Here is a 10,146-nt window from a genome sequence, read left to right as displayed (position 1 = left end):
CCGCATGGACTTGAGCCTGGCGTCGGCGTGCTTGCAGGCGGACGCTGCCCTTGACTTAAATGGCTCGATGTGGGCTGGCCCCAAGGCAGAGCAGGTTTCCAGCCTGGCAACGTGGTCGTCCTCCACAGCCACACAGACAGGTGACCAGTTCCCAGCCCCCACCCCCTGATCTCAGACCCAGGGGGAACAAGTGCAGTCAGGAGCAGTGAGGGGCCATTCACAGCTGCTCCCCTTGCCCTGCTGCAGTCACTGGTCCGGCAGCGGTCGTGGGGGGAGGGATCTCCGATCCCCACGTGGCAAGGGGTGAGGTCCTGGTTTCTCAAACCCAAGAAACTTCCAGGCAAGTCAAGTGACAAAGCAGGCTGGGGTGGGGGCCGGGCAGCTCTGCCCAGCTGACCCCCATCTCCCCGGCCTTCCCTTTATTGGACTCTCACAGTGCTCAGAGATGATAAAAAAGTGAAAAATCATTATAAATATAAACTGTCGATCCCCTTCCTGCCCCTCCAGGGGAGCAGCTCCAGATCCTCTGGTTTGCCGTGGCCACCGCCCTGGTAGTAAAAAAAACCGCACGCAACTAGGCCACATACAAAAAACCCACCTGGCCCCGAGCGTGGGGGAGGGAGGGGGCTGGTGCATTGCCCTCAGCCCCTGGCCCAGGGGTGGGAAGAGCTGAGACCGGCCCCCGGAGGCTGGAATGCAATAAGGCAGCAAGGTTGTCTTGTAAACGGTGACCAAAGGCTAGTCGAAGTGTCCGTGAGAACTCGGGGGAGGGCCGGCCAGGCCCCCGCCCAACACAAACTGACCTTAAACAGAGCTAGGGCTGCCCAGGCCCAGGCACCCAAGGAGGGGGACGTGCCGCCAGACTCCCAGCATCCCCTGGGGGAGGCGTCTCGCTCCCGGCTCCAGTCCGTCTCCGTGCGCGCTGGGGGCCAAACACAAGGAGGGGCCAGCGGGTGCAGGATTTGCACTCTTCCCAGGCCTCCGCTGGGTCCCCGCGCCAGGGGCGCTGGGGCATTACCCGTCCCCCGGGCTCCTGTCCTGCAGGTAAAGGTGACGCAGTGCGTTGTAGGCCGAGATCCGCCGGTAGGGACTGAATGTCAGCATCTCCTGGGGAGGGGAGGAGAAAGGATTAAGTGGGACAGACCTGCGGGGAGCCCTGGCTCCGAGCTGCCCCCACTAAGGATCAAAGTGGTTCACAAACCTCTGCCAATGCCCCACCCCCCCCAGCTCTGCCAGCGTCCCCCCACCCCGACCCACAGCCCCGGGCTCCCCACCCCCCAGCTCTGCCAGCGTCCCCCATCCCGACCCACAGCCCCCTCCTCTCCCTGCCCTGGTGTATCATTTCCAGAGCCCCTGACCACACCAAATCTCACAGGCCGGTATCCCGGGGGGAACCAACACCGAGCGGGTCCCACCCCTGAGAGGCCGACTCCAGTAGCGTGGAGACCAGGCCCAGGCCTGCTATGGCCAGAGGCGCTCCCAAGGCCTCCTGTGCAGTTCTCAGCCTTAATTCCTGCCGCTCGCTCACCCCGACCTACCAAGAGAAGCTGTGCTCCCAGCAGCTCCATCTCTGGCACAAACCTCTCCACCGGCTGCGGGGAGCGCGCGGTGAAGGCGCAGTGTGGCAGGACCACGTCCAGCGGCCACTCCTCCTCTGCCGGGAGCCCGATCATGCTGGAAGGGAGGGGAGAGAGCGACGGAGCACCCGGCTGGGACGAGCACCGCAGCACTGGGCAGAACAGGGAGGGGCGTAGCTGGCACCCAGACGTGGGCTGGGACGCAGGCACTGCCAGCCCAGAGCAGGGGTCCACGCAGCCCGCTGTCCCACCAGCAGTACGGACGGTGGGGAGGGAATAGCCGCTGATCCCGGCCGGGCATCGGCCTCTGGCCTGAGGCCGCGGGACTTGGATCCCGTGTTTAAAACCCGGGTTTGTCCCGTTGCCTCTGTCAGGTCAGATTCTCTTCTCAACCCTGCGGCAGTGAGTTCCACAGGGGGACGCCGCCTGGCGCTCCAAGGACCCGGCCTTGCTCATCCCAAGCTCCCTGACTCACTCCTGCCTCCGTCTTCAAAGGCGTAAGACAATAGGAGGGGTGGCCTCGGGGAGGCCAGGAACAACGGGGGCAACAGATGCCGGGTCCCAGCTCCCCATGGACTGCGCACGGGACGGGCTGAGGTGGGCACCAGCCTCATTAGCGCCCCCACCCCACCCCAGGGGGCGGCCCAGAGCTGAGCCGATAAGCCTGGGAGGAGAGACCCGCAGGACATCCCTGGGCCTTTTGCACCCCCCTTGACTAACCTTTGGCCAGTCGCCTCCTTGGTGGGGAGGGGGGTCCCTCAAACCAGCACCCAGCTGGGCCCCGTGGGATCTTGGAGCGCAGCGGGGTGGGTCGGTCCATGAGCGTCCCAGGGAGCTCTCAACCCACTAAAGGAAACAACAGCTCCAAGCTGCCGCTCGGCTCGGTGGCTATGCCTCCATCAGGGTGCCATCCTGGCCTGCCCCACCGATCAGCAGCTGGCCCCCGGGCCTTCCCTGGCTTCTCCAGAGCTGCGTGGATGAGTCCCACCCCCTGCCCAGCTGAGATCCAGGGCACCCCCCCAGCTCCCTGCCCCACCCCACCAGACACCAGAACTTACTCAAAAATCTTGCCCAGCTGGTCAACCTCAGAGTTCCCACAGAAGAGCGGCCTGCAGGGGAGAGAGGGGCTGGCTGTGGCGCAGACGGAGCCAGGCACCGCTCGGTGTGGGGCACGCGCCCCACCGGTAGCCCTTCCCCCTACTCTGGGGCACAACTCTGCTGCTGGGCCTGGTCCCCACCCAGAGGTGGCTGCACGTGCGCGCACTCCCTCCCCCGCAGCAGGCTGGGGCAGAGGGCCCCACCATCACCCTCCTTAACAGGCTCAGAGGCCTCAGACAATGGCAGGTGTGGGCTGGGTGGGGCCAGTAACAACTGGCAGTAAAAGGCCGGGGCGCCCAGCCCTCCTCCCCCAGCTAGGCCTGACCACCACAAGGGCCGGGCAGGGCTGGGCACCAGGGCGTCACCCTCATTATCACACATTTCCCCACCCCTGGAGAGGCCCAGAGCTGAGCCCACAAGGCCGGGGAGGGAAGATCTGGCAGCTGGGGCCCCTCCCCGTTTATCGGAGCCCAGCGGGGCTGATAAGCTGAGTGGGGGTCCTTCCTCACTCAGCCCTAATCAATTGTCTCCCAGCTGCAGCCCGGGGGAGGGGCCCGGCACTGACCCAGCCGTGCCTGGCCCAGTCCCTAATGGGGCCCTGTGACCACGAGACAGCGTTGCTCAGTGGTTGGAGCAGGCACCGGGGAGTCAGGGCTCTGTGGGACACTGGGCAGGAAATAGAAGGGACCTGACAAGATCAACCCCTGGCATAAAGCACTTTGGGGTCCTTAGATAAGTGATGCTGGGGAGATGCCACCCTGGGGGGTTGTGGGTGGGGTTCAAGGTTACACACAGACGCCCAGCCAGGCCTCCCCGTAACTCTCTCCCCTGCTCCCAGCCAAGCTGGCACAGCCCCTGGCCTTACCCACTTGGGCTGACATGCGGCATCTGTAAGCGCCCATGCCCGGGCCCCTGTAAGCGCCCATGCCCGGGCCCTGCTCCACACCCACCAAGGGCCCCCCCATGACACTCACTTTCTCCGGAACATCTCTGCAAAGATGCAGCCGACGCTCCACATGTCGACGGGGGTGGCGTAGGTCGACTGGAGCAGCACTTCTGGGGCGCGGTACCACAAGGTGACCACCTGCGCGGGCAACAGTCACATCGGCCGGAGCAGGGGAGCAGCGGCTCCCCAAGCCCAGAGGGTTGCACGCGGGGCAGGGAGCCACCCTAGTTAGGCAGCCCCAAGGTCACGTGCCCCAACGCTTCCCAGGCACAGCTCCCCCACCCGGCGCAGGGCTCCCACCCACACGTCTTTGCAGGCCTGGCTGGAAGCTCAATGCCTTTAGGCCAATTGTACCCCCGCCCGTGCGCCCACTTCTACGGCACAGAATTTACCCTCAAGTCCAGGCCTGCCCCTCCCGCGGCTGGGGGAACTGGGGTGTCGGAAAAGCCCTGTGGGATGGGGGAGGGGCTGACAGGGCTTGCAGCTGCCCCCCTGCCCCCACCCGCACTGCCTTCCTGGAGAAGGAGCCACCATGCTGTGAGGCGGTAACCCCGACACCACACCCAGCCTGCCCTCGAGGGCCCCAAGTGTTGGGAAGAGAATCCCACAGCTGTAAAACGAGGGCCTGGATCCCCATGTCCCAGATGAGGAGGAGCTGCTGAGATCCATATGTACTGTGCTTCCCCCCCCGAAACCCCACCGGCAGTCAAACCCCACAGCCCAGCACCCCAAGAGCCCAGCCTGATGGTGGCTGAGTGTGCCCAAGGCCCAGCCTGGAATCCCGGCACAACCCCACCAATAGCGGCACATGGGGGAGGGCGCTCCCTAGGACCCCCCCCGCCCACGGGCTGTGCTTGCAGCAGCTGGAGGAGGATCTCGCTAATGGGTAACTGGGAAGCTCCAAATGGCAGGGAAATCCACCCCCCTCGCGCAGAGAAGGGACTCAGTGGCGCCCGGCCTGGGAATCAGACAGACAGTCTTAGAACACCAGGCACCATCTGGACTATCATCTATCAAACCTGCTCTTAAATATCTCCAGGGATGGCGATCCCACAGCCTCCCTGGGCGATTCACTCCAGTGTTTGACCACCCTGGCAGGTAGGAAGTTTTTCCGAACGTCCAACCTAAACCTCCCTTGAGGCTGGTGAACCCCACTGCTCCTTGTCCCATCCTCAGGGGCCAAGAAAAGCAATTTTTCACCCTCCTCCCTGCAACCCTCTCAAGTACTTGAAAACCGTTATCACGTCCCCTCCCAGTCTTCTGTCTTCCAAACTAAACAAGCCCAGTTCTTTCAGTCGTCCCTCACACCTCATGTTCTCTGGACCTTTCGCCAGTCTTGTGGCTTCTCTTTGGACCTTCTCCAATTTCTCCACATCTTTCTTGAAACGCAGTGCCCAGAACTGGACACAATACTCCCATTGAGGCCTAATGAGTGCTGAGCAGAGCGGAAGAATGACCGCTCGTATCTTGCTCAGCACAGCCTGGTTAGTGCATCCCAGAATCGTGTTGGCCTTTTTTCTGCAACAGCGTCTCATTGTTGACTCCTATTTAGCTTGTGCTCCACTATGACCCCTTCCTGCGGTTCTCCATCCCAGACGGTTGCTTCCCATTCTGTATGTGTGAAATGAAAAGCTCCCCAGCTCAGGGCCAGGCCAGTGCCCCGAGGGTAGATGCCTGCATCCCCTTCCGCACATGCAAACCCTAGGGCCGATCTAGAGGGCGGGAGTGCTCACCACGGGGGTCAAGGCCATCTGACAGCTATAGATCCGGGCCAGGCCGAAGTCCGCCAGCTTCACCTGCCCACTGCTGGTCACCAGGATGTTCTCCGGCTTCAGGTCGCGATGCACAATGCAGTTCGAGTGCAGGAAATCCAGGCCGCTCAGGAACTGGCGCATCAGGTCCTAGCCGAGCGGGGAGGGAGAGCAGGGTCAGATTTCACGTCTGCCCCAACAGCGTGGGTGGGGGCCAGGGACATAGGACAGGAAGGGCCCCTCTGGGGCACCAAGTCCAGCCTGGCCACCGCAGCCAACCCCATCATGCCACCCATCACAGAGCTACCCAGCTCTAGCTTCAGAGCAACGGGTCTGTGTTCCAGCACCACCACAGCCCTCCACATTGCCAGTTTCCGCTCATTTCACCCTGTAGCTTCATTCCCTTGTCCCCTCCCTGGGGGCACCCCAGAAGGTCTCTGCAGCCCAGGGCTCAGGTCCCCTTTTACCTTTATCTTCTCCACTGGCAAGCCAGGGGCCGGTGCCTTGTCCAGATAGGTCTTCAGGTCCTGATCCACATGCTCAAACACCAGGGTCACCTTGGTCTCGCGCTCCGTCCGGGTGGTAGCGCAGACGTCCATCAGCCTGAAGTAAGGCGGAGAAGGGGGCTTGGTTGGGGGGGACGAGTGGCGAAGGGAGGGGTCCGGTGGGCATCTGTCTGACACGCTCTGCTGGAAGGACCTCCCAGGGGCAGGAACCCAACGAGCTGGCTCAACAGAGAGCAAAAGACCAGAGATGTCTGGGCCCAACACGGGAGTGACGGGGAGGGCCAGGGACTCCCCATGCCTGTCCAGAAGGACACAGCTCTATCAGTGCCCCTGTCCTGACCCACAACCCCTGCTAGCTCAGCCCTGAGACCATCCCCTGCAACTCTGCCACTGCCCCTGTCCCGGCTCACAGCCACTGCCAGCCCAGCCCCGGAGCCCGCCCTCCAGCTCTGCCAGTACCCCCATCCTGACCCACAACCCCTGCTTGTCCAGCTCTGGGACTAACACCCTCCCCAGTTCTGCCAACGCCTGTCTTGACCCACCCCAGCCCCGGCTCTCCTGCCATACAGAGCTCTGCTGACATCCCTCAATCCCACCCTGCAGCTGCCCCTCCTGCAGCTCCACTCCAGGCCCCTTCCCGTTTCCCACCCTTCATCGCACACTGCAACTTGGGGCCAGGCTCCCTGAGCTCATGGTGTCAAACGCCAGGCCAGTGACAGAGCTGCGGTAGATCCTGTAGCCTATCCGCCCAAAGCCGGGTTTCCGACTGCAGCCATTACCTGGCTAATTCAATCAGCGGGTCCCTGGCTTCTCCCTGCTCCCTCTGAGCTAATCAGCAACAGGACATGAGATCCCTCCCTTTGCACCTCCTGCCATGACTCCTGGCTCGGGGCTGGGAGAGGCAGTAAAACCCGGGGAACAGGGAGATGCAGGGAAAACAGGGCTGGCTCAGGTGTGGTCCCCCTTCCGGGCCCGCCACTCAAAAGGGCCAGGGCTGGCAGCACCCAGCCTCAGCCCCTGCAAGCTGGACGGCCACAGCACCATAAGCACCTGGCTCCCTGGTGGCCTCCTCTGGTGAGAGGAGCTACTGGCTGCCCTCAAAGCGCAACGCACCCCCTGCCGCTTCCCCCACCTCCAGGCACCCCCCCGCCATGCTTTGCCCTGCACCCGAGGCTGGACTTTTAGAGTTGCCCTAAAGTGGCTCTATTTACCCTGAGCGGTGAGTACAGCCGAGAGGGGCGCAGGACAGAGACCCCACCCACCAGAGACGACCTTCCCGGAGTGGTGCCCCACACCCTCCTGCCTTCACCCTAAAGTTGCCAGCAGAACAGAGCCCCCAGTGGAGCAGAAGCAGCTGGCAGAGAAAGGCTAATGGAGCAGGGGGGGCCAGGGCTGGACAAGAGTCAGAGCGGCTCTGGAGCCTCCTCCCCTGTCTCTGGCACAGGCGGGCCCCTCGGAAGGGAGTGGACGGACATCCTCTGCCAGTGGAAACCCGCCGGGGTTGCCAGCGGAGCCATCCAGCGGCCCAGCCTCGGCCACTCTCCCCGCCTGGTCCCAGCTGCTGGCGTTCGGAATCGCGGGCTGGCCGGCGGGAAAGAGGCAGATCCCAGAACTACGCGGCGCAGTTCCTAGAACCAGCCAGCCGCTTCCCAGAGCTGGGAAAAGGAGCGCCCGCCGGGCGGCCTGGGGCTGCTTCCAGCTCCCAGGGATTAGCTCATACAGGAAGTGAGGCCCCAGAGAGCCGGGCAGGGTTCTGTCCCCAGCGCTGCCACTTCAGCTTCACAGGCTAGGCCGCCCCAGGCCTAGCAGGCCATGCCCCTCCGAGGCAGACCCCAGCCCGGGGACCGCTCCCACTCTCACCCCACCCTTTCTCCCCACATGGCCGAGGGGGGCTCCCTGTGGGATACCCATCCCCCTTTTGCACAGCCCAGGTGCATGCAGAGGGAAGCGGGGCCCCCGAAACACACTCCCTTCAGTGCAAACTAATGGACCCCAGTCCCCGCCCCACATGACCTTCTCCCCACACCCCGGCCGGACGCCCCAGATCTCAGCTTCCCACCCCCCTCCGCAGAGCCGCCCCCCGGCCCCTCACCGGACGATGTTGGGGTGGTCGAAGTGCTCCAGGCGCTTCAGCAGCGCCACCTCGCGCACGGTGGAGAGGGGCAGCCCATTCTCATTGGTCTGGACACGCACGTTCTTGAGGGCCACAAACTTGCCGCTCTGCAGGTCGCGGGCCTTGAAGACGGTGCCGTAGGCCCCCACGCCGATCTCCGCCACCGGCTCGTACTGCGCCCGTATCTCCTTCGCCATCCTGGCACCGCGCTGGCTGGGGGTGAGGCAGAGACGCCCGCAGACGGGGAAGGGGTCGGGAACCATTAGCCACAGAGCCTGCTCTCCCCTGCACCCCACTGCCAGCCCCCTCCCCAGCCGGCTCCCCCAGGCCCCGAAACCCAGGCTGCCTCCCACCACGCAATCGCATGCTCTGCAACTAGGGGCCCCCTGCCCTGCCTCAGATAACCGGGTCGCCTTCCACCGCACCCCGGAAACGGTCAGTATGGGGTTCCCCTACCAGAGCTCCAGAAAGTCCTCAGGGCAGCTCCACAAAGGCCCAGCGACCCCCAACTGCCACCCCACAACTTGGATGACTCTAGCACGGTCACACCCACGACTGCAGACCCCTCAAAACTTTAACAGCCCCCCAGGCCCACGGCGAATGGCCCCAGCCCCGGGGCAGCCCGACAGCACCCACCTCGTAAGGAGGGGACACCCGGGGCCCGGCCCGCCCCCCCCCCGCACGCGACCCTACAATAACAGCGTCTCATGCACACCCCCACCTGGCCCGTTTGGGCACCAAGCCCGTTCCAGCCCCGAGGCTCAGCCCGATCTCTGCTGGCTGGGACTGCGGCCAAAGGGCTCTCCCCACCCCCGCCAGCCGCACCATGTGCTGGGGGGGGGGAGGGGACGAGGCTGGCCTGCCCCTCCCCCAGCCTGGGAATCCCGGGGACCAGCAGCGGCCCCTCCCCCGGCCTGGACTAGGGGAAGGGGGCAGGCCCGGGCGGGTCTTTGGGGGGCGAGATACGCGGCGGGGTACGGGGGGGCGCGGAGGTTGCGTGGGGCAGGGTCTGGGGTCGGGGCAGGAGGCCGGGGGGGGTGGGGTACGGTACGGGGGGGCTGGAGGGGCGGGGCCAGAGGGGGCTGGGGGCGGGGGGTTGTGTGGGGCAGGGGGTGGGGGTGGGGGTATGAAGCCGGGAGGGGGGCTGGGGGTGTTTGTGGGGGCGGGGCCAGAGGGGGCTGGGGGTGTCCGGGGGCGGGGCTAGAGGGGGTTCGGGGGGGGCGCGGGGTGGGAGGTTCGGGGGGGGGGGGTCGGGGCGGGGTCAGAGGGCGCCGGGGGGCGGGGGCGCCGCGCGGACTCACCCCGAGGCGGCAGCGCAGCGGTCGGGGCCGGGGGCCGCGGGTGTCAGCGGCGGGGCCCGGGCGGGGGCGGGGCCGGAGGACCGGAACCAGCGAGACGGGCCGGCCGGAAGGGCCCTGCAGCAGCCCCCTCCCCCTCCCGCCGCGGGCTCGGACGCCTGGGTTCCCTGGTTCGGGGGGGGAGGAGCTCGGACTCCTGGGTTCCCTGGTTCGGGGGGGGAGGAGCTCGGACTCCTGGGTTCCCTGGTTCGGGGGGGGAGGAGGAGCTCGGACGCCTGGGTTCCCTGGTTCGGGGGGGAGGGAGGAGCTCGGACTCCTGGGTTCCCTGGTTCGGGGGGGGAGGAGGAGCTCGGACGCCTGGGTTCCCTGGTTCGGGGGGGGAGGAGGAGCTCGGACGCCTGGGTTCCCTGGTTCGGGGAGGGGGGAGGAGCTCGGACGCCTGGGTTCCCTGGTTCGGGGAGGCGGGAGGAGCTCGGACTCCTGGGTTCCCTGGTTCGGGGGGGGAGGAGCTCGGACTCCTGGGTTCCCTGGTCCGGGGGGGGAGTAGCTCGGACTCCTGGGTTCCCTGGTTCGGGGGGGGGGAGGAGGGAGGAGCTCGGACTCCTGGGTTCCCTGGTTCGGGGGGGGAGGAGCTCGGACTCCTGGGTTCCCTGGTTCGGGGGGGGGGAGGGGGAGGGAGGAGCTCGGACTCCTGGGTTCCCTGGCTCGGGGGAGGGGGAGGGAGGAGCTCGGACGCCTGGGTTCCCTGGTTCGGGGGAGGGGGAGGGAGGAGCTCGGACTCCTGGGCTTCGTGGCTCTGGGCAGGTTTCGAGGAACCAGGTGTCTCCCAGCAGGGGCGGAGAGAGGAGGTCCCCTCA

General features: G+C 65.7%; 1 protein-coding gene across 3 annotated transcripts; it reads right to left on the bottom strand.

Moving 5' to 3' along the window:
* Positions 1-345: 345 nt before the first annotated feature.
* On the bottom strand, positions 346-9,357 carry CDK4 (cyclin dependent kinase 4). Of its 3 annotated transcripts, none has more exons than XM_074979433.1 (8): positions 9,293-9,357; positions 7,971-8,204; positions 5,840-5,975; positions 5,355-5,522; positions 3,650-3,759; positions 2,636-2,686; positions 1,539-1,674; positions 346-1,107 (listed from the first exon to the last, which is right to left on the bottom strand). In XM_074979433.1, exons 2-8 carry the CDS (start codon positions 8,186-8,188, stop codon positions 1,015-1,017), a joined length of 912 nt encoding a protein of 303 aa, XP_074835534.1. In that variant the 5' UTR covers positions 8,189-8,204; positions 9,293-9,357; the 3' UTR covers positions 346-1,014. The 3 variants fall into 3 exon arrangements, with proteins under 3 accessions (XP_074835534.1, XP_074835535.1, XP_074835533.1); XM_074979434.1 differs by having other exon boundaries at positions 7,971-8,200; positions 9,293-9,355; XM_074979432.1 differs by lacking the exon at positions 9,293-9,357 and adding an exon at positions 8,713-8,851.
* Between the last annotated feature and the right edge of the window lie 789 nt (positions 9,358-10,146).

This window comes from Carettochelys insculpta, chromosome 29 (genome assembly GCF_033958435.1).
Source record: "Carettochelys insculpta isolate YL-2023 chromosome 29, ASM3395843v1, whole genome shotgun sequence".
Classification (NCBI taxonomy): domain Eukaryota; kingdom Metazoa; phylum Chordata; order Testudines; family Carettochelyidae; genus Carettochelys; species Carettochelys insculpta.
The sequence above is the reverse complement of the archived record's forward strand: the minus strand, read 5'-3'. Positions and strand labels throughout refer to the sequence as shown.

Excerpts from the sequence above, each read along its gene's own strand:
- CDK4 (XM_074979432.1), bottom strand. The coding sequence starts at position 8,819 with ATGGTGCGGCTGGCGGGGGTGGGGAGAGCCCTTTGGCCGCAGTCCCAG. Across the intron at positions 5,976-7,970 it reads GACCACCCCAACATCGTCCG|GCTGATGGACGTCTGCGCTA; the intron begins GTGAGGGGCCGG and ends GCCTTACTTCAG. Across the intron at positions 3,760-5,354 it reads AGATGGCCTTGACCCCCGTG|GTGGTCACCTTGTGGTACCG; the intron begins GTGAGCACTCCC and ends TTGCCCGCGCAG.